The sequence below is a fragment of the Aythya fuligula genome, chromosome 3 (genome assembly GCF_009819795.1).
Source record: "Aythya fuligula isolate bAytFul2 chromosome 3, bAytFul2.pri, whole genome shotgun sequence".
In the NCBI taxonomy this organism is placed as follows: domain Eukaryota; kingdom Metazoa; phylum Chordata; class Aves; order Anseriformes; family Anatidae; genus Aythya; species Aythya fuligula.
Window position 1 is genome coordinate 32296815 of NC_045561.1, and position 24281 is coordinate 32321095.

General features: G+C 41.7%; 1 protein-coding gene across 1 annotated transcript; it reads right to left on the reverse strand.

The window, feature by feature from the left end:
- Window positions 1-4609: 4609 nt before the first annotated feature.
- FAM98A (family with sequence similarity 98 member A) lies at window positions 4610-20504 on the reverse strand. The gene is made up of 9 exons (XM_032184889.1): window positions 20482-20504; window positions 20217-20296; window positions 17829-17977; window positions 16154-16288; window positions 13616-13800; window positions 12182-12262; window positions 10732-10848; window positions 7968-8135; window positions 4610-6537 (listed from the first exon to the last, which is right to left on the reverse strand). Exons 2-9 carry the CDS (start codon window positions 20267-20269, stop codon window positions 5791-5793), a joined length of 1635 nt encoding a protein of 544 aa, XP_032040780.1. The 5' UTR covers window positions 20270-20296; window positions 20482-20504; the 3' UTR covers window positions 4610-5790.
- Between the last annotated feature and the right edge of the window lie 3777 nt (window positions 20505-24281).

Sequence of the window (24281 nt, forward strand, 5' to 3'; positions counted from 1 at the left end):
AGAGAGGTGGCAGGGCAGGGCCAATCACTTTAGGAAGTCAGCGTAAGATGAGCTCCTTATTTTGGAGGAAGCCTGAATACATAAAATAAAAAATCCTTTTCTCTCCTTACTCCACAGTTGATGCCTTTTTCTGAACAGGGACAAGACTTTTCCTCAGCTCACAAAAACAAGCTTAGATCCCCAGTCTGAGTAAAGCAACAAAGAATTTCTTGTTTGGCTCTTCTGACTTCACAGAAGGCAAAACCTACCAGCCATCACAGATCCCAGCTGAGCTATACACCTCTGCTGGCCTCGGTGAAATCCTGCCTGCTTGTAGAGCAATTCCAGGAGAGCGTTCAGGAAAAGGTGCAAGAGAGCCATGTGTATTGGATTAACAAAGTAGCTACAATGAGAAACAATCCCAGATGATGCTGGGTGCTTCTACTGTTCTTCCTTCCTCTGGATCTTTAGGAATCTGAGTGAGAAAAAAGGGGCATTTTTGTGCTTTGAAAGAGCGGGAAGAAGAAAGATTATGCCAAACCTTATTTACATGCCAAGTCTTATTTACAGCCTTATCTGCAAATGCCAAAGAATAGAAGCAATGACAGTAGGTGACAAATGCAAATACTTGGGCAAACCCTGTAAGAGATGGTAGGGCTGTGCAAGCCAGACCCACCAGCACTTTCTGTGCTTCCACAAAGCCTACACAAAGCCTTGTGTTACAAGTAAGTGAGCTGCAGCTTTGCCACCAGATTTACCGAGCAGCTCTGAGCACTACGCAAGTAGCCAAGTGGACACCCGAGAAGATAAGCTAGGCTGCTGAGCAAGGTTAGGGGCAGCTGCCGCCTGAAGTTTTATATTTTCTGAACAGGAGAGGGCTGCCTAGTCACCCCTGTGGTCTGTTGCTCAGGGATTCCTCTGTGGAAGCCAAAGTGAAAACATAGCCCCCAAGGCTTTCCCACAGGGCACTTGGACACCTGCTTGAGGCAGCCTGAGCACCCAGACAAGGATCCTTGCAGCTTGGGACCCAAGCGCCAGAAGTTTTGAGCCTCTCTGTAGGAAATAACTTCATGTAAAGGATCCTGGACACAGGGAAGAAAAACACCACAGTAAACAACAGACAGATGGGGACTAAGCGTGGGAAGAGCTCTCTAAGCTAAGAGAGCTCTCCCTCTACGTGACACCAGGACTGGAAGGGACCCCAACAGAGACTCAGCAGAAAGGGAAGGAAGGAAGGAAGAAAGATCTGAATGCAGACTTCAAGGAGACGAGGAGGAGGAGAAACAAGGGCTTGTTGTTCTGCGATCATCACAGACAAGAAAAAATAACCAAGGTTTGCTTCACTCAGCATCAGCCTAACTGATGGGCATCTGTACAGCACGAAAAACAGCTCCAAGTACTTCTCGAGAGAGTCTTGATAGAGTTGGCCCACACGGGGACACTGGAGGAATAGATGTAACTTTGGAACAAGTTTTTGAGTTATCAGCAAACTGAACTAGATTCTCGAAAAAGCGGTGCAGCCAACATCTCTCTCTCAGGCTAAGCTCATTGGAAAATCTGTGCTGAACTCCAAACTGCTGTTTACAGCTGCTGACAATCCAGTCCTAAGAGACTGGAAAACCATCAGCAAAAGGCTACTGCTGGGGCACTATGAAATTTAGCCAAAGAGTCTGCTTTTTCCATGAGTTAAGCCAATGCCGGAAAGTTTAAAGAGTCCTTATCACCTTCATCTCTGCTTCATGTGTGAAAACGAGTTATGACCTTCCACCTGCCCACAGCACAGGCAGACTCTCTCTTTCTTTGGTTTTACAATAGTGTTTTCCTACTTTTTGTACTTGTTTTTCTCTCCTCTGTTGTGGGAAAGACCCACGTGGACAAGAGGGGAAATCACTGGACAATAAAGGGGAAACAATGACACTGACAGCACTCGGAGCTGTAAAAATCATAGAGTAAACATGGGAGAAAAAAATATTTTTTCCCTTCTAACCTTGGTTGTTTAGTCATTAGATATGCTACTTATTTCAGCCAAGGGAAGAAAGCAACATTTACAGCTGGTAATAGCCCTTGCTTTTTCAGTTTGTGTCCCTTTCAAAAAAAACAACCCGAAACAAACAAATTCATTAGTGTTTTGAGAGCCTACACAGGAGAAACGCTTCATATTCGTGTCACATACTGCTCTCTGCAGCGCTGATGTGATTCTAACCTAAGGGTACACTAGGAGGCTAATAAAGCAAGAGTGTCTAGTTTATTAGGCCAGAGGTTGGTTGATATAGAGCCCAGTGTTTGAGGCACTCAGATACAAAGAGCATTTTAAAGGAGACACAGTCGAAGCCCTCACCATGTTAGAACAGGTTTCCTGCACGCTCTGGCTGAGAAATCCAACCCGTGGATAGAGGAGCCCCTCTTGGGGCCACCACCTGGAATGGCACAGCACTGTGAAGCTGCACGCTTCAGGGGTTTGACTAGAAAAGTGAGCTAAGGATTACCAGCCAACACCAATCCTAACGATAAACCAGCCAAGGAACAGCTACAAGCAAAAAGGCTTCCCAAGGCGAGTGATGCATGGTGAAAGCTCAGCTTGATGCTCTTTTCCCTTGCTGCATTACCGGTTTGCACACAGTAAGGGATAAAAAGTAAATGCTTATCTGTTCCTGAGAATCCAACTGTGACTACAGTGCAAACAGAGCACGGTATTTTAAGTCACGGACCAACATGCCTGATATAGGAAGCAAACATGTTTTCAAGCCTATGAGAAACAGGATGCATTTTCCTGCACAGCGACAACTCTTAGGATAACTCTCTCAAGAGACAGGATGGAAAAGCAATGCAAATGAAGCTAGAGGAGACACAAGGTGCTGGAGAGAAAGACACTAAGGGAAAAGCAGAACAAGATACCCAAAGCTTATAGAAGACAGTGTCAAGAACAACCAGGGTTTAAATGAAGAACACTGTTTACATTGTATAAATGCCTGCTTACTTAGTTGCCTTCTTGATCTCCTGGAGTTCTGCTTTCCATCATGCTGTAAAATGAAATCCAGCACATACATTCAATCCACCACAAGCCTAATAATCTCCACAACCCATCTCTGCTCTCCCAGTTTCCAGTTACGAGATTCCTTTCGGCCCAGCAGGAATCTTGTTTGCAAAACAGTATCAAAGTATCAGGGCATCATACAGACAATAACAAAGCAGCGGCTGTTTGCTTCGATTAATAAAGGCTGCTCTCTACACATATACAAAGCTTGTTTTCTCTGAAAAACAAAGAAGTCACAGCACACTAGGAGGAAACAGAGTAAGGAAAACAACAACAGCTGGCAGAAGCAAAGTGTTTTCTTTCCTGTAAAGCCTCCTGTTTTGACTTTTCTTCTCCTTCAAAAAGTCCCCCCTCAAACAGCAATAAAAACAGGGGTCAGCAGACCCTAAATACTGGAAGAGGGAGGAGAAGCTGCATATTTTGAGGAGAAAAAGCTACTAAAAGCTCTCTCATTAGGGATGGGTTTGCAGCACTCAAAATGCACTGACAGACACCACCAGCCTCTTTACCATGAGGAGCAGCGTGAGGAAAAGCAGAAGCTGTCAGCTTGACACTATTACATTCCCAGACAGAGGCTCTCTACCTCTGCCAATCCACCTTTATCAGTCCAGGACCATCCCAGTTGAAAGAATCTTAATTTAAATTAAAAAAAAAATAAAATAAAAAGCCTGTAAAACCCACTGAGCCAAGCAGGCAAGGTATTGCCCTCTCACAAGGTAGATCCTTTCCTGGAGCACCCTGATACAAGAACCCATCAATACCCTTGCGATGCAGTAACATCCATCTTTAGATGAATGCTTTGTGATTTGAACCGTATTATGCTGAGACAGCTCTATCTGGGTGACCCCCAAAGACCTGGATTCAACATGGAAAACTTTTTCCTTATCAGGCTTGTCAAAATCTGTTTGAAGCACTAAAACAAACAAACAAGCAAACAAAAACAAAACACTATAACAGACATTATCTGAGATTCTCAAGTGCCTTTCATGGAAAGGCACTTCAGTTCTAGCTTGTGAATCGCTAGCAGCACCTAGTGGCCCGACCAAATTAAGCAGGAGATTTTCAGATGGATCACATAATGAAATACAGGGAGATAGAGCCTAAACAATGTTTTATCAGCTTATTTACATGATAAGTTTGAATTACGACAAAACCAGCGTTACATAGATTCTCTCAAATGTAATGTTATTTCTGTAATCCTTGGATTACTTTTACCTGCGTCAATCTGAATTCAGCCCCTGGGGTACTTTACACAGCCCAGCCACTCCGCTATCAGCACAGTCCCACAGGCTGGGACAGCATCAGGAGAGTCCCCAAAATATATCATATTCACAGGACATGAAGGAGCATAACCAGGAGACTGATGCTGAGGCAGCTTAAGAGTAACTTCATACAAAGACCCCAGAAAGGGACTATGCTGCTACACCAAATCAGAGGGGAGGAACAGAACACACCAAAAGCAACAAAACCCATTCCTCCCATCTGCTCCAGTTCTGACAGCTTTTAAGGAGGCAGAATGCACAGTACTTCTGGGGCACTTAGAACACATAAAAGAGATTAAAACAAAATAGATGAAGCAGCCAGAAAACCCTAGAGTTCCCAGCTACTGCAACTGCTTTATTCATCACCAAGAAGGAAAAGAAACTAAAGCAAAAGGGAACATACAGATACTTTTATTGCTCACCTTTTATACAACAGCACACCTTCAGCCATTTTCTTTCACAGCTTGACAACGTTTATGTACACAAAAAAACCCAGCAAGAAGCATTATGTGGCTTTCAGTAAAGAAAAAAAAATGTTAGAACATCAAACTCAGCCAGGCTTTGTTTTCTGCAGCAATAATAAAAGGGCTTCCTCCAGGCAGGAACTAATCTTCCCAGGCCGTAGTGCATTTCTTTAAAAAGACAACCCCCAAAACAAATTGCCCTAGATTTGCTGAGCCAGTGGTAATAACTTGCAAAAAAAAAAAAAAAAATCAGTTTGTCATTTTTTCTAGCTGATTTCAAGTAAAAATTAGGTTTGGAGGAGGAGCAACTTGTTTTGGATGGATGCAGGTCAGTTTGAATTGCTACACCTAACTACAGGCCTACACACACTATCAGTTCACAATTTAGCTTAGTTTTAAATGATCTTTGCAGATTTTGGCGGCGGTCAGTCTTCAGAGTTGAGCAGGTGGGAAAAAACTTTGCTTAGTGGAAGAGATAAGGCTACTAAACATGGCATCTACAGCAGAGCTCATATAACAGACAACAAACCTGGTTGTTAGATAGAATCTGCTGTGTGGGCTCTCATATTTTAGTCAAAGTTACACGCACAACAGGCCAGCAAGCCAAAAGCAATAGTCTGGTTTTAGATCATATAACTGAACAATGATTATGGGGTGGGGAGATGCAGACCTATTGAGTATTGCAATAGACAATTTTGACCAGACAAGTCTTGATATTTCTCTAGCCAAAGTGGAAGGCAAACACAGCAGGCAGCTGCTCAAGACAGATGTGTTTTGAGCAGAAGACATCAGTCCAACATCTAAAAAGCACAGCTATTAATTCATATTTAGGTGAAGTGCAGTGAGTAGTTATGGTGCATTTAATTCAGACAGGTTGGGGTGGGGTGGGAAGTCTACAGAAAACTGTACTTTGCTTGGTACAAAACATCCCACCCAAGGAGATTCTGCCTGACGTGTACAAACCTGTACTAATTCTAGAAGAGATTAAGCCAGGCCACAAAACCAGGTTTCTATTATTTGAGCTCTGCTGAAGCAAAAGTTTTTAGCAGCCTCAACTCGTAAAGTGTCTTCCTTGTCCAAAACCAGATTGGTTATACTGATAGCCTCCGTGCTGGAAGTGCTGCTCAAATTGCCCGCCTTGATTAAAATTCTGTCCTCCTCTGCCTCCCCAGCCTCCTCCTTGACCTCCACGACCACCACGCCCTCCGCGGCCACCCCTCCCTCCTCCACGCCCACCCCCTCGGTCACTGTGGGACCCACCATCCTGGTATCTGTTGTCTTGCTGGTAACCACCACCCCCTTGGTAGCCACTTCCCGTGTATGAAGATGACTGGTAGCCACCATAGCCTCCTCCTTGGTAGCCGCCACCACCACCGTGGTAGCCACCTGTTTGAAAACCTGCATCTCTGTAGTTGTTCTCCCTGTAGCCGCCATCCTGGTAGCCACCACTTCCACCATCTGTCCAGCCTCCTTGGAGCTTGTTTCCTCTTCCACCTCCTCTGCCGCCATGATCGTAACCACCACGTCCTCCTCGCCCACCTCGATCATGACTTCCTTGTTCGTGACCTCCTCGTCCTCCATACGATGAGTCATAGCCTCCTCTTCCTCCTCGGTCGTGACCCCCATGGTCATAGCCTCCTCGCCCTCCATATGAGGATTCGTAGCCACCTCTTCCTCCTCTGCCTCCACTTTGCTGTGGACCAGCCTCTGGTCTTTTCTGCCAGGGTGGCATCTCAGGAGGTGGCGGTTCAATTTCATTGGGCCTTCCTCCTCTGTCAGGTACTCTGCCCATTAACACCTGCAAAGGGTAAGAGAGAACTTTAGTAGGAGTTGTTACACCTCATAGAAGAGTCACAGGAATTATCTAGCACTCCAAGCACTGCTAACAAGACAAGCTTGGAGACCTGGGTCCCTTGTTCAAACAGCAGGCTCACAAATAAAGGCAGCATCCATACAGTCTTTCACTCAACCACTTACTACTGCAGACTGTTCATCTCAGACTGAGTGGCACCATACTCACAGCTTTCTCTTCAGTGGCACTGATTTGCTGTAGAAGCCATCAGCTATGATAATATCTTTGGTAAACCACATGCAAAGATTTTTATTTCTCAGTAAGGACACAGAAAAACTTTCTGAACTTCACACACCAACCAACAAGTTTCAGACAGCACCAGAGGTAAGCAAGACTATAAGGCTTCAGCTGTCCAATGATGCTGTGACATTAAGAATACAGCAAGACTACAAATGGGACAGGGCATTTGTATCATTTTAAAGTGTGAAACAATGCAACAGAAAAAAGCTTCAATGGAAGCAGGTTATTTTGTTAATTTCTGTTACTGTCTTGGAAGACATTAAACCCTGATAATGACTAGCAGTTAACAGAGTATGGATCAGCAGCTGGGCAGTACTGCATTCCTAATAAAATGTATATACAGTCTCATGATACTGTATGTCACGTGTCTTCATGCCCACTCACTTTCTTTTACATTCTTCACTCAAAGTACGCTAAAAAGGTGCAAAAAGTATTTGGGAGGTCAAATCAGCACAGCACTATTCCATCCTAGTGGAATTTGAACATTATCTGAACTACAATTGTACCCTAAAATGGAGAAAAGTGTGTATGTACAACTACAAATTTTGAAGTACCAGGTATACTTCTGTACAGTTACAGAGCTGCAAGTTCAGTGCATGTGCTCTTGTGAGCCCCTTACTCCTGTGAAAACTTAATTCTTGAAACAAGGGAAATTGTTTAGTCTAAATTACCATTCCTTGTGTCATTACTAGAACTACACACTTGACTAGAATCTCTTATTTGCATACAGAGAAATCTAAGATCTTAACAGATTCTATTTACATAGGACAAAGTTACTACAGACATGTTAGTTTAAATATCATGAATTTTAAATATCATGACAGAATTAAGTAGCAGCAGTGCAATATCATCAGTAATTCTAATAAGATACAACAGGCCAACTTCCACTGTTCAAGATTTTTTATTTATTTATTTTTACTACCCCTAAGAAAGGAGCACTCTGAACCTGAACAGATAAAACTGAAGTTCTCTAGACTGTATATCAGTACATTATGGAGTACGTAAACACCATGTTTCTTATCCCTTATATCCAACTTCCACTTAGAATCCTAAAATAAGAAAGATTTATTACTACATTCAAATGACTTGAATATTCATTAATAGAAGTGATGTTAGCCACTCATCACCAACAGTACCTTATTAATGGCACATGCAGTCTTCTCTCGGATGGACCCACTGCTTGTTCTCATAATCTTTGACAGGTCCTGTCGAGCTGCCAAGAGATTTGCAACGGAAATAGTGCACTTAGTAGATAAGAGGGCACGTTTTGGCTGATAGACTTTAGCCAGTTTTTCTGTCTGACTCTGTTGATGAAAAGAAAAACAAAACGCAGTCAGCTAAAGTAATAGGAAAATAGGAAAGGAACGGGACACTTCACCAAAAGAATCAACACTGAAGAATGAGATGCCACTGCAAATAGGAAAAAAAAATGAAAACAGGAAGAATCACTTAACTAAAAATCACCGCAACAAATCCCACATTTGTCAAGTTAATTTCTGAAGTAATGCATGAAACAATATTCTGACTGAATTGACAAGACATCGATTTTCTGACTATTTTAACATTAAGAAAATATGTGCAGACTTATTTTTCAGGCAAACGCAGAACAAGAGTGTGCCATATAGTTATATCAACTACTGCTAATGTGGTACCAAAAGTGAAACATATTCGGAACCAGTCTCAAGCCCTCCTCATGTGCCTGAACTAATCCCTGCCCCGCATCCATTCCAGTTACAATTGCATCACCAATTCACCAACCCTGCACCAGCAGAAGGCTACATTAACTCTTTCAGTCTTCAGTCCAGTCAGGTTCCATCAAGAAGTACTGGAAGAACTAAAGCTCTCAGGAACTTGTTTCAAACCAGCCCTTTGTCTTGTGTACTGTGGACCCCAAGCTAGAAATCACGTCTTAGGGTTCAATTTTGCCTTGTAAGCAATTTTATTTCCTCTAATACTTTTTGGCATGTACTTGCTGTTTCTGTACTGTACTTGCTGTTTCGAACACCTTAAAACCATGATAGCAATTGGATAATTGACAGATGTAACAAAATAGTGCATGAGTTAATACACGAGCTACATCTGCCTTCATTTAGAATACAATGCAGGATGCAGTTAAGATAAAACAGATTGCAATCTGCACACAGACAAAATGGCTGCAGGGACAGCTGGACCTCAGATGACAGCAGTGAGAATGGGCAAGATTGGTTTTCCAACACATCTCTTGGTAGGGCAAAAATTTAAAAGCAAGTTTTAAAATCCTAAAATCTTTTTTTCCATCTAAATACAGAAAACTAGAACTGAGAAGAGGTTAGAGTGCGTATTTCTAAGTGACTCCAGGATTAAGTTTTCAGAACCAAGAGCTTGTACTTCTACATTCCAAACTGAAAAAGGTTTATTAAAATGAAGGAAAACATGCACTTCATTACCTGGCATTGGCTAAAGTCAGAAGAAACAGTATCCACCAGTAGTATGTTTTTGTGTATGTTTATGTGTAGCAAGTTTAATGGAGCTCTTGTGATATTAATAATTCAAGATTTCAAATTTTGCCTAAATAAAAAACCCTAATAACAGACTATAAAAATTTTACTGATGTTTTCCACCATCTGGAAAAATAACTGTTTAGTTAATAATGTCATATTCTGATTTTTTATTAATTTTAAAATATTTAAAATGACCACCACATATTAAAGCATTGCTAGAAATTACTATTAAAACAAACTGTACTGCATGTCTGGAACACTATAGCCACATTGCCCAGTTTCATAGTGTTGGCGGCTGTAACAAATTTAGATTTGAATTTCAATGAATATAAACACATATGCACTTTGTGGTTTCTCTGAAAGGCTTTCATATAGCTAGTCAAGTTCAAAGACATCTTAGAATTCTCCTAGGGGAAGAAAAAACAAAATCATGGATTTGGATACTAAAGCTGTAACAACCAAAAGGAACCTGTTTTTTAACCTGGTCCATATTTTTGCCTCAGTCACTATTAAAATATTCGAACTGGGTAACTCCCTGATCTACTAAGAAAAAAATAAAAAATAAAAACACCACTAAAGAATGCTAAGTTTAAGAGAAAGACATCAGCAGAAGTCCTGTTAGGTGGTGAATAAAAGGGGAGAGGCCACATATGATTAAAACACAGTTGCTTTTTGAATGAAAAGCACGTGGCACTTCATGAGCCACAATTTATGACTAACTACTCCTCAGTCTCAAACACTGTTAGCAGCATCATAATTAACTTCATGCTTGCCGATTTGGTTTAAGCCCTAGAAAAACTTTGCATACAATTTTTTAAATACTGTCATACTTGCTGTATGCAGTAATTCAGATTTGTTGTCATAAACGCTCATTCCTTTTTCACTATAAAACATAGGAAATGAGGAAAACATTTTTTAAATTTTTTAAAATATTTCTAAAAGCAGAATTTCTTGACGTGCATCTGTCAAGTTGTGCTTGCAGACACACTTTGAGCTGAGGAAATCTGATCACTATGGACAGCACAAAATTAAGGAGTGGTCAACAGGAAGCTGCTTTTCTACCACACAGATGCAGCACTTAGAGATTCACATTGAGGTACTCTCAATGCAAATGGTTGGACCAGTAATCTCCTACTCTTTTTTTTCTAGTAGCCTATTAATTATCTGTTCTGGCTTTGGTGTATATTATACATTGTATATCTTCTCGTTTCACATGGTGCTTTTAACAACAAATCAGCTTTAAAGAAAATGTTGTAGTTATCTTCTGTTGTGATAAACTTCTTCAGAAACTCAAAACAAAAGCAGACAATATCTTTGGTTATTTCTTACTCAAAAAGGGCAAAACAATGAAGCAGTTTTCCAGGAATAGTTATTATAAAGGATTACCATAAACCAGGACTTCACAGCAAGTTATTTGTACCTTAGCTCTATCTGACCAGCCAAAGGACTGCACAGTGACATCCAAACGTTTGACTAACAGTTTTCTTCGGACTTCATATTCGTTGACTATGGCTTGATTAATTGCTTCAATTTTTTCCTGAAATGAAAAATTGCAAATATAGCTTATGCCTTATAGATAGAATATTTCCATTTAAGACAATTAACTATGTGTATGGAAGAGAATCAGATGTGTGGACACTAACCAGGGCTTGAGCCTGCAGTCACCTACTTTGACAAATGAGCCTACAGCAAGCTATGTCTGCTGACACTATTTGCCCCAAAGGCTCTGTTATCTCCACTTTCAGCCTTATCCCTTTTCTAACAGACACAGCTGTCTGTTAGAAGGGATTTAGAAGCTGCACGCACTGTTAAGACATTTCTTCACACCCACCAGGACACAGAAGCAAAAAGCGAGAAAACACTACAACAGGTTGAAAGAGATACCAGCATATAACTTAAATCCTAGGGACCAGGGTGTCCTTGCCTTCTTAAAAAGAAGCAAGCTTAAGTACAAAGATAGAGCACTAAAAGAACTATAAGAGGATCTTGATTAAAGCACAGCCTGCACGCAGACAAGACAACAGAGTGCCCTACGGGTAAAAGCCATCACTAGAAGCACTCAGTGGACTAGTCAGGGCAACAGATAAAATATGCACCATTAAGGAAAATATTTATGTACTGACTGAAGCCTGGCTGGAGGGGGGTGGTGGGGACCAAATTTCAGCCCAGACAGCACAAGTACTCAAGGAAACAGACTGTTGGGAATAGAAAATCTTCAACCTTAAGCAAGAGGCTCAAGAGACTCACAGAGTTTTGCAGCAGCAAACAGCTTTGTGCTGGTTCAGCAGCAGTATCTAACCAAGGCAACACCCTTCTGTAACAGCAGGTGACAAAGCCAAGTCCCAGCTGGAGATGATCATGGTTCTGCCACCTGGGTGTACAGCCCCTCTCAGCTTCTATCTGCACACCCTGCTTCTTGAAGAAGAGGCTATGAAGGAAGATGACTACTCTAGCAGCACAGAGAGAGGAAAAAAATGATGGGAAGACCCACAAGTTTACTGGAAAAAAGCTATGGGAAAGGACGTTAGACATCTCAACAAAGCTGCATCACTCAGCACTAGAAAGGGGCAGGAGAAGAAGGCTTAAGCACACAGGTCAGCAGAGCCCCACCACTGTAAATAATAGTTTTCTCCTTTATGTTGAGAAACTTTCGTGTGCATCTAGTCATACAGATTCATGAACCCAAGAAAGACCTTCAGCAATTGCTGAATATTTCCTGTATTAACATAAGTTTTAAAACACTGCAAGAAGTTGTTATCTCATCTTTGGAAAGGAATGAGAAAAACATTTTGCAACATCACACAGAATCAAGATTCACACTTTATGCACCTGGACAAGGGAAACAGGCACTAACACCTGCAACTACTTACCCAGTGAGCTGGTCCCAGCTGTTTCTTCAACAGAGGTTTTCCAACATGATTAGGTGGAACCTTTGCTAGGGTTTCTTTCAGCTGTTAGGAGACACACAAAAATGTAAGTATTCCCTAAGCGATTAGCTTTTCAAGACTCAACTTGCAGCAGAGGACTCTTGAATGGTCACAGGCATGACACAGCAGCTTCCAACATCAAGTTGTTTTGTTTGGGATAGAGAATCGACCACACTTCTTTTGGAAAGCAACTATACTTTAGTACTTCTGGTAGGTATGGCTATAATTATCTAAAAATTAAGAGAAGTGTCTATGGAGAGATCTACAACTAGAACAGGAAGTTTCCATGAGCTAAAGCTCCCCTTGAATACGGAGTATTCCATACGTCACCTTTTTAATTCAGAGAAAAAAAAAAAACTTTTGTCAAAAAGGTTGCGTTAACACTATGTGAAACAACAAGACCTAAAGAAGGATCCCTCTTTACAATCAAAAGGAGAAAGCCTTCCACATCAGAAATTTAAATTTGGATTTTATAAGTTAAAACAAACTGCTTCCACTCCACACCTTGGACTTCTGCTGGAAAACCATCATCCCCTTTTTTAACAGGTCAAACCAAACTGATTTATTTTTTTTTGCAAAGAAATGATGCACTGGTTTTAGTTGCTTAGATTTGGTTAAATATAACAACTAAAAGGTTAATCAAAAAAACTTGTCTAAGATTATTTTCAGGAGCTACATAAACACATCTGTTCTGTAAAATTCACAAAGGTTCTTTGGTGCTGTTCTGCTCTCCCCTGCAAAGAAAACCTATACATAATGTAGCTTAGAAACCTCTGCTTCCCACCTTTGCTTTGTGTACTGGATAGCCTATTCCACTTTGGTGTTTGCTTTATTAAAGTCACTCAAGTGAAAGGAAAACTTTTTTTTTTTTTTTAAAAATGGCAACCTGGAGAACACATACATGTAAAGAAACAAAAATAAATGGAACCACGAAAACTGATAAAGCCTTAGGGAAAAGGTGTAAACTTGACTTTAGTTATAATACCTTCTCATCTAAACATTTTTAAAACAACGGGTTCCTGTAGAAGTTTGTTCTTAGTTTCATATCTTGAAATACTTTCCTTCCCAGTGTTCTTTCTGAGGCCTATGCTCAGCATTTTCCATGTCTGCAACAAGTGATGACATTGACACCTGCAGCAGAGTAAGGAATACCTCACTCTTTAAGGAAATGATAGCAGCAGTCCTGACCTCATGCCTTGGCATGGAAAAAGCCTTTAAATTCATTTTCAAAATTCTGACTTTGGGCATACCCAGTAAACCATCACAATTCAAACACTGGAATTTTCACAAGAGGCGAATCTCTTCCTGGTAGCAGAAGTACATTCTATTAAAATAGTAACATCTTAAGCATTCTAGTTTTGTTCCTTTGGATCTTACTTTTTTTTCAATTCCACTGAAGAACTGGAACATCGTTATGTTGGCTGGAGGCTTGGACATGCCTAAAGCAATACATATGCCTTTTAGCTCCTGAAAGACTTCACTGCCACCTCCTTCCTGTGCTTTTTTAGGAGGGGCATTCACACACAGCATTCGGGCAGCTTCCAGTTCTGAGATGAGGTATGCTGGGGTGAGAAAAATTAGATTTCAGCATCAAATATAGTTGAGTTCAATATTTTAGAACCAACGAGAATTCAAGCGCTTACGAACAACAAATGTGCAAATAAAGTGGTTTAGAAAGAGTTAGGGCTATAATTTTGGTATCTGCAGAACACTCATATTTTGAGCAATCGATGAGCCCAATGCTAGAAACACAGCAAACAGGGAAAAGGTTTAGTGCAACTAACTAAAGCCTGGAAAAAAAAAACCCTTGCAATTCTGACAGGTATTATCACAGAGTTCAGCAGAGCACAGCTCTTTTCCTTCAGGCTTTGCCCAGCAAAGACAGGAGACTAGGAACATGAAAATAAGCAGGATGAGGGACTGGGACATGCACTTTAAGCTAGACAAGCAAGTACGCCTTGAGGTTCTGGGAAATGAAGCAAGGACATGACTAAATACAAATGAAATTTTAGATGAATCTCCTTTACTTCTGCAGTCAAGATGCAGAAGGGAAAAAAAAAACTTCACTTTTTAAAGTACTATTGAGTATTCAGGTTTACAGGAAGGCAGTAACTGTAATTGATAGGTAGTAATTGATGAAACTGAAGCTAAAACACCTGCAAGACTCCTCCTTTATCCGACAAATAAAAAAAATGAAAGTCACAGAATTTCTGAACATGATCTGCATCTACAATTACAGCATTATGATGTAGGTTATGATGATACAAATTTAGCCCACAGCCTTTAGTTGCAGTTTGCACGACTTGAAGGTTTGAATTAAGAAGTATTGTTAAATGTGTTTATTTTTATCTTGAATCATACCAGGTGACCTTAACAGCAATTTACATAATTAGTTCTTAGACTAAAAATTGAAAAATAAGAAACTATAGCGATAAAAAAGACTCATGAGCATGTAAACCTATAATTATACAATACCAACTTATTACCTATAAAATTGGAATTTCTCTTTGCAGATGCCAGCAGTTCGTATCATATTCTAGCAATGTTGCTCACCAATACAACCCTACCTACTTATGTTTATTTGTTGCTTTTGGAAAGAATATTGCTAAATCTTCCATTTGATATTTGCTTAAAGAGGGTAACTTTTTTCTTTAAAAAAAAAAGGTTATGGCTCACATACAAAGAGATACCTAATAAGGTAGCTTGATATAGGTAATAGAAGCTATGCAGAATTTTTAGGTATTACTACCACGTTACACACAGAATTTTAAGTCCATATTTGACAATAAACAAAATACTGCTGCCAGATGGAACACCAGAGTCCAGCTCCTGAACACAGCCTTATATTACCAAAACGTGCATCACCACAGACCTCTGGGATAAGCCATGTCACAGACATAATTATTGTGGGCTTTGCCCACAGGGAATAGGCTGAATGGCAGATGTGCTTGAACTATATTTATAGTTTAATTACCTCACTTCATCTGATATTTTTGAACATACTTTCAAATCAAGTTCAGATCAAGCCTTACTACTAATTTTTGTCCAGTATTGGAACCTACTCTGTAATTCATTTCTTACATCTCAACTGAAGGCAGAATATTTCTGTTTTGAAAAGTTAAAGAATCGTCAGCAACTGAGGAAGCAACAAAAAATATGTTGAATTTAAGATCAGATTAAAATTAGCACTAAAATTCTTAATAATAATAAAAATTGCAAGTCAGAATTATTTTAAATGTGAATCAACACCACACACTTTTTCCAAATTTAAGTACTACTTCCTTTGCACCTACACTTCCCAAGCAGGAATAAACCTGCTGGACAGAAAAGTAAATGGAAGACATCACCCTTGCTACTGTCTATTACTTCTGAAGCAGCAGAAAGCAACATTGAAGCTATTTACTAAGGGAGACGATCAAAAGCACCGGAGCTGGAATAAAACGCTCTTTTTCACAGAAGTTTCAATTATTTTTGGAGCGTAGGAAAATGCTAGTCTTACTGTGCCTTGCAAGTAATCCTGGTGGGGGCTCCTAAGTGCTGATGCATTTGATGTTAGCGGTCATTTTTATACATGATAAAGTTCAGTGACTAAAACCTGGTAGAAATCTTCAAATGATTCCCTCTCAAGGTTTCGTTTTGAGAATTAGTAGGACAGGCTTTTTGTTACTAAATGTGAGCAAGGTTAATGTTCAGAAAATTTTCCATCATGCACTGGCTGTAGAGTGACTGGTAAATTTATGAGACCCAAAAGTGTAATTTTTTGACACCATATATTACAGGGAAAATCAATTTGTGATTTTAGATAGCTGTTTTTATACACTGTGGGGAAATAGCTCCCAACAGTATCTCACTAAGCATAAGAATACAATTCTTAACACAAAACCAAAATTGCTTACCAGCACCCTTTTTACTTACTAAGCAGCAAGAGACAGTTCTTTTGATTAAGAAGGCGCTTTGTCACATCTCCTGATGTTAATGATGCATATGGACAGTTCATTTCAGCCAGCAATCCGCTCACTTCAAGTTGAAATTCTTCGGCTTCGTTTGGACCTTAGAAGAAAAAGAATGATTTGTTTACAGCTAGTAACTCTCCCACTATGATGATATGATTAAAGCAAATTTACTCTTATAAAAAATGAATAATGTTTCCCTCCAGTTGCTATTTAACATGAAAATCCTGCTTTTAATGGAAGCCAAATGCATTCTTTGGGTTTCTCAAAGACACAGCATATCTTATTTGTATGCACAATGTCCCTCATTATTGTTAAATTACTTTTCACTGAAAGTTGTTCACAGCTACAACAGACAGCCACTGACAAATTCTATAGTGAAGAGTGGCATTAAATGCATCACAAATTTTACAGGGGTATCTTAAGTACTAAGTAACTGTTCCTGCCATGAACACGTTAGATAATCCTGCTAAGATCATGAACAACACAGTTTATGAGTACTTATATTTTTTACTTCCTGTCCACGTTGACTCTTGTTTGTCAATTGATCTGGTTTAATTTCATTAAAAATAATTAAGTCATTTAAGCCAGAGCTTAGATTGATATTTGTGTCAGAAACTAAGTGCTACTACTGAAGATAATCTAACATTAAGTCAAGTTATGCAAAAATAGCTATAAAGTAACAGCCTTCTTTTGAAAAGGGACTGTAACCCAAAACTGTCTTTTATAAACTCAAGTCACACAAAATAAAGGAAGGACTTGATGATGCTACAGATAAAAAACATCGCTATCCATGTGTTTAGAGAATTTGAAATATTTTAAATACTGCCACATTGTATTATTTTTTAGAAACAAAATGTATAGTAGTACTCATACTACTACAGGAGGCAAGAAGCTATGTTGTTAGAGAGCCAAATACACTCACAGAAGAAAGGATGCACATGTCAAAAATGGCAAGAAAAAGGAAAACAAGGTGTGTTGAGGTATAAGGCAGCAATCTTTGGGCACTGAGTAGATTGAAAATTAAACTCATGTTTGGAGTTGATATGCTAAATATTTGGAAGTACAGGTTATCACGCTAATTTAACAACTTAATCTGAAGAATATCGCAATTATTTGGAAAATTAGCATTTGTTTTCTCCACCAAAATACAGACTAACATCTCCAAGCTCTTTTCTGCAGAGTATTTCATAGAGGGAAAAATACATGGTTAGGACAGAGTTATGGTAACCAACAATAAAAAAGAAAATATGGTCACAGTAGTTGTGAGGATGTTTCCTTGAACAGTCAGTATTTCTTATATCAAAATTACAAACAAAAGGCTTGAAATAGAAGTCTTCTCAGGATCTACTAAAAAACCTAACGTTTCCTCAAATCCATCCATGAACTTTAAGAAACATCCGTGGTTGAACAATTTAACAAAACACTAGCATCAGAAGACTGATGCTCACTGTTATTTCAACCACTGCTGGCTGTTCATTAGGTAAGTTTGAAGACTGAGGTGGAAAATAACCAGCAATCTGACAGTGTGCAGACAGTATTCACTGGTACAATGGATTTAGCAATTATCAGCCCAAATCTTTATGGCATGCAAGAACACACATGAAGTGCACGTTTGTGCTAGAGTTATGGCTACTTACTGTTAGTTGCCTGCACATTTTCCTCTAGTTTACAGAACAGCCGTAACTCAGATACCAACCAAGCACAGAGTTTGGTGAACTCAGGGGAACTGGCTCCACGAGAGACTGCCTGAGCCAGCGCTCCGTCATCTAACAATGGACCTTTGTAACTGACAAGTAAAACAAAAGCACAGTTCATTAAAGGTTGCTGTGACTGATGTCCTGCTGCACATTTATTCTATGCTGTATGCATATCGAGAGCTACGCCCTCACTGCATACGAGATGCTGAACATCCAAACTGATAAGATAAATTCCTGTACTGAACTGTAAACGTCTGAGTAAGCCAAGCATATCCATGCACGTTAGCTTAACGCCACAGAGACTGTGTCACAAAATATCATCATCAGATGTTTCATCCTGGAGAAAGTTACCACATACAGCTGCAATTTCTTTGCCATTAGCTCTCAAAGATGTTACAACATACGATATATTGCCTTGCTATACAAGGCAACTACAGTTCCAAAGTATCGTTTCTGAACACAGTTTTACAGCACGTTGAATAATTACTGCTAGAACGGTGCATCTTTTTAAGTTGTTTCCTATCAAATGTTAAAGGGTTGCCATACAAAACAGCAATACAAACATTGTCAAAGTGATGCTAAACAATATCCTCTTTGGAAAAGTTGCTCTCTTAAATGGGTACAAGAAAAATAAGTAGCAGCTAGTTCTTTGCATAAGGAAAATAAGCAGAACCAGGCCTAGAGTAAGAAAGCGTGGTTCTGCAGAGCTGGTTTCAGAAGATGCAGTTTTCAGGACATCTGTGAGTGACACCCTGCTGGTGGGAGAGAGGAAAGTAGGGAGAAGGTAGCCAGGCAGAAGAACAAAGCCAGAGCTTACCACAGTGTACGTAGAAAATGCACAATATTTTTGATGTTCTGCACCCAAAACAGGAAGACATCCGAGAGTCAGAATAATCAACAGAAATCACTCTTGAACTTCCAGGGTAAAGTCACCAGTAAAGGCACAGAAACCCAGCAAGTTCTGTTGACTCTTGGCAAATCTCAGAAGTAAACCATCTCTCAAAGGGTACATTAAAGAGTACATTTCCACTCTTTGTTCTTGTGCTTATCATCACACACAAAGGGTTTCTCTTCCATGTAACAACTTGTTACCTCAGCCAAACAAAATGAAGAAGCCATACTCAAAAATAACTTTCACCCCACATATCAGCAGGATTAATAACACAGAGTGCATTTACTAGCAGTTGAGAGGAAGTTGTGATCCGATATTACACCTCTAGCACCTTACCACAGTGGGGCAGACAATTCCAACGTACTAATTGGAGCGAGTTTAAGTCCTGCCCCACATGTGTACGGGAACATATATGAATCAACAGCAGCATCAAGTTATAGATTTAAGTAGAACTGCAGCAGCGACAGGCCTTTTGCTGTGGTAGGATCCACATTTAAGTCATTTGTCACATTTCTAGGATTCTTCTTTGATAGGTAAGACATCGTAACTGAATTATCTCTGGTAGCTACGACTTCGGGCACACAGCTTTTTGGCCTGCAATCCAATTTGCAGACTCATGACTGCAAGCAGCCTTTTTTTCCTTCCATTTGTACTCCCACCCCCGGCTGCCTGTGCTCTATAGCTATACTCCTCTGTCGGGAGCATTACATTGCCAAGTCTGTTTGCTTTTGCACTAGTTCGACAAACTGACTTAAGGAGAAGAGGCTGCCATTTAAGCACCTCAGGAGCAGAAAAAGAGCAAAGAACTCTTTCGTGTGTAATGCTATTAAAAAAAAAAAAAAAAGTGATACGTTACAAATGTATTCAGAGTTTCGTTATAGTGAATAGGTTGAGCCGTGAAGGATAACAAAGTTACTACCACAGCCTGAGGCCTTCAACACTGCAGTTGTTACAGAGCCAAGGGAACTGACGGAAGCCATTCCGCTGCACGCAGTTTTTCAGTTTGACGCTACTTCAATTTGTTACTAGAAGCCCCACGACTTCAGCCCTCCAATTCTCCCATTCCAGTCCGAGTTGCCAATCCTGCCTGACGTCACCGATTTTCTTTAACCCGTTTTCACTGCCCGCTTTACAAGAGCCAGAGATCAGCAGTGACACCGATGAGGCGCAGAAACGCCAACTCCTTCAAGCCAGTAACATCCTTTTAAACACGTGGCAGAAAGAAAAAGCGGCTGAATGCGGTAGGCGCACCGCAGCAGGGCCCTTTTCCCCTCCGAGCCCCAGCAACACCTGACAAACCAGGCGCTGCGTGTCCCGCTTGGGAGCGACCCCCAGCAGCTCCCCCAGGGGATAAAACCCTCTGCACGCCCCCAGGGAGCGCTGCGCGGCCGCCCCCAGCCCCCTCCACCCCCCCCCCCCCCCGGCCGGGCGCTTACCCCAGGTCCTCCAGCGACTCCAGCACGTCGCTCTCCAGCAGCTCGAACTCCATCCTGCGGCGGGGAGCGGAGGCGGGGACCTGCGGGACACGGCGGGACTCGCTCAGCGCCTCCCTCACCCGTTGTTACCCGTCACCCGCGGCCGTTACGGCCGTTACCCGCCCGTTCCCGCCCCGTCCCCTCAGGGCCCCAACGGCCGCGCCGCGTGAGGCGCCCCCGGCACGCGCCCACCCCCCGCCCCCCTCGGCACGCGCCCGCCGCTCACGCGCTGCTGCTGCTGCTGCTGCGCCGCCGACTGCCGGGTTGGCATGGCAGGGGGAGGGGGGGGAAGAGGGAAGGAGCAGGGCTCCCGGCTGCCCGCCGCGGAGCCTGATCGGCCCTCAGTGTTTGCTGAAGGTTTTTTTATCTAAGCGCCGAGACACGCCGTGCTGGTGAAGGGAGAGGAAGGGCGATAGCGAGAGGCTGGCGGTTCGGTGGGGTGGGAGCGCGGAACGAGGGGAGGAGGGGGTGTTTCTGTTCAGGCGCTGCGCGGGGCAGACCCATGCAAGGCCCCCTCCCCGCAGCGGAACCCGTGCTGGAATGCGCCGGGGCGAGCCGCGCAGCGCGGGGTGGGGGGACGGCGGCGCACAGCGGACAAAACGCCTCCGCGAGCGCACGCCAGGACCCCTCAGGGGCGTGCCGCGGGGACTACAACTCCCAGCATCCCCCTCGCGGCTGGGCCAGGCCGCTTCCGGCTGCTGGCTGAGGGAGGCGGCCTGACAGGCGGGGGGGGGGAGCTGAGAGGAGCGGGCCCTGAGGGGGCCCCACAGCAGTCGGGGGGTGTCGCGGCTGGGGCGTGAAGAAATAAATGAAATAAAACGAAATAAATAAAATGAAATAATATAAAAATTAAAAATGAAATATTAAAAATAAAATATTTTAAAAATACAGTATTAAAAACGTTAAAAATAAAACGTTGAAAAATAAAACCTTAAAAATAAAATGTTAAAAAATAAAACGTTAACAATCAAGTAATGAAAAAAAGAAAATAAAAACAACATATAGAAATTGCTGCTCCTGTGGGTGTCTTTTCTCTCCAGGCAGGTCTGTGGGACTGGGGGTGCAGCTGGGGGCTGGTAAGGGGCATTTTTGGGGTGCTGCAGCGGGGCTGGCCCTGGGGGTCTGCCCGATGCCCCAAGGTCACCTGGTTTTAATTTTGGGGTCGGGGAGTGGGAAGGGCTGGTGCACGCAAGGGTTTCAGCCCCGCAGAAAGCACACCGGGACTAAAAAGGAAGCATGCGGTGGAAAGGCCGGGCTGCGGCAGGGCAAGCCAAAAACTGCTGCCAAAAATAATCCCAGCCCCTCAGCCGCAGGGAGCTGATGCTCCGGCCGAGGAGCCCTGGGTGCTTGTGCTTGGTGAAATTGCCCTTCTTGTGCGTAAAGGAAAGCTGCGAACACGGGAGGATCGTGTAGGAAGACAGGTGGTATCGCAAAGGGCTAGAAAAGAGGTAATTTTTCACTAATAGATAGATCAGTTGCTGCTTCTGCAGCTCAAGGCAGGTTGATCTACTATTTAAGGGAAAAAAGGAAAAAATACCTCCTAAAAAAAAATAATAATGTGAATGGAGTAATATGGGTATCCCTGTTCGTCTGTTTGCTTCTAGTTGGACAGTTGTTGGTAAAGAAGAGCAATGGGCTATTTCAGTTTAAACAATCCCCTCCCTCACACAGATTAGGGTTCATAGCAAGCTGCTTTATCATCGCTGGGCTAAACTTGTAAGAATGTCCTGCTTTTACTTCAGTCTACAAGATGAATACATTCATCTTGTATTTACTCAAAGCATCTCAGATGGTGTCTTGGAGCCTGGGCTAGATGAATAGTCTGAGCTGGGGGCTTGGCGGATTTATTTGTCCTTCCAAACGCTGGCTTGTAACATTTCCTTGGTGCAATGGTTGTGCTCAGCCTCCTTGCGCAGCTTGATGTGGGGCCAGATCCTGGATAAATTGATTAACCTAAGGCGTGTTACTGGAGGGATCCATACCGTGACCTTCATCCCCATCAGCTGGAGAGGCGAAGAGGATGACAGTGGTGTTTCCATTTGCACAAGCACTGTTTTCTCATCCTTGCTACTGGCAGGACCCAGCAAGGTGGAGCAGCAGGCAGCTTCACCTCTGCCAGGCTACCAGACTGAGCAACTCCATCCAACGCTTCTCCCCTACTGCTAAAGAACCAGGTTAATTTCTTCACTTCAGTATGATCCTGATTACCTTATGAGCAAAAATATATGCCTATTTTCTAGAGCAGCTGGATCTCTTCTACTCTGCAGCTTTGGTTACTAAAAAAAATAGATAAAAGTATTGTCAGGCTCTTCTAGACAGGGCGTTTGAATCCATCCTCAGATGACTCCTCTATTAGACAGAGGATTTCAGTGCTATGGTAATTAGTTTACTAAAGAGCTTCTGCAGCAGCAATTTAAGGAAGGACACTGTTGCTAGGAATCACATGAACATTGCATGGAGCTCCTGTGGGGAATACAAGTATTTCTGAAGTGCTTTCTTTCCCTGAGCAGCAGCAGCAAACTAGTTCGTGTTTTCTTATCACATATATAAAGCAGGACGAGCCCATCTGCATACTGTAAAACATTTTATCACACATTATTTTCTAGAATAATCAAGTGCTATGATAAACCTATGCAAAAAGGCAGACTGTCCGTTTTCTTTATTCTTTTCAGCTTCATAGCTGCTGTCAGGGCATTTTTGGTGGTGAAACAGGGCAGTATTTTCCCTTAGGTGAAGTAATTGTGCAGAGTTAAGAAGAGACTTCTTGCAATCACATGAGAAGAAAGTTTGCAATAATAGTTTAACGTGGTGGCCGAGTTGCAAAATAACAGCAAGAATCCAGGCTAATCCTGAGGCAGGAGTTTTAAAAAGTACTTTGAGCAGCACTTCCAAGACATAAAGAAGCTGTTACTGTAGGGCCACGAAGGCCCTATGAATCAAGAAGCTTCAGAAACTAGCTCCCTCTCTTGCTATTAGATCTTGAAGTAGCTTGCACTTTTTAATCCTCTTTAGAGAACAGTTTTCAAACAAACAGCACTCAGGGTCCAGAATTATTTCATGAATGTTTAATGTTTGTTTTTAATATAATACTGTTTAATCAAGAGAAAAGAAGCATCCACATATACAGAGTCTTCTTGGATGCCAGCAAAAGAACTCACATTACAAATACACCCGTGAAAAACATGTTTAACCATTAAGAATATAGAAAATCCTCACTGAATAACCATTTTAGTAATAATGAAAAGAATTACCAAAGCGAAGGGAAAGAGACACCATTCCAGGCATGCAAATGTGCACCCACCTTTTCAGAAGAGGATTCCAGAAGTCCAGCAGCTCCAGGTAACACGTTCATAGCTCCTGTGGAAATTAACCAAAAGCCAGGAAAGGGAATGGGCTTGTTACAGCAAACTCAATGCTCATCCTCAAATCCCGCCTGCTGACCATCTGTTGAGTTTGACTGTTATAATCCCAAGTCTGAGGACCTTTTGATTCCTTCCCCTCTGCATTAAAAGTTTTCAATATCAAAAGCACTTGAGACAGACTGAAAGAAGTCTAGCAAGCTTAAAAGAGCATGAAAATAGCTGTAATTGGACATACAGCGAATGCAGGGAGTACATGAAGATTTTAAGAACAAGGATAACTAGAAGTTAGATATTTGATGCTTTGGTATAGGATGATAACCTTATAAAGCAGACGGTTTCATCTTACAGTCTTACATTTTTCTTGGTTTCTGAAATACAAATTTAAGCCTCAGAGGAATAATACAAGTCAGCATCTCAGCTGATCTCTCTCTGTGGACCCTGTAGCCAGCTTGAAGCAGGCTGCCCACACCTGTGTCTTCTACCAAATGCCAGATAGGATCAAATGTTAATTATGAAGTACTGCAGCCAATTATGTATGAAATTATTTTTTTTTCCACTAGTCAAATTGAATCCATTCTGCTGAATGCATGAAATACAAGTATGAGTTGTTTTAGCAATCTTATCTTGGATGGTATGGCTAAAGACACAGTTAAGATGTACTGGT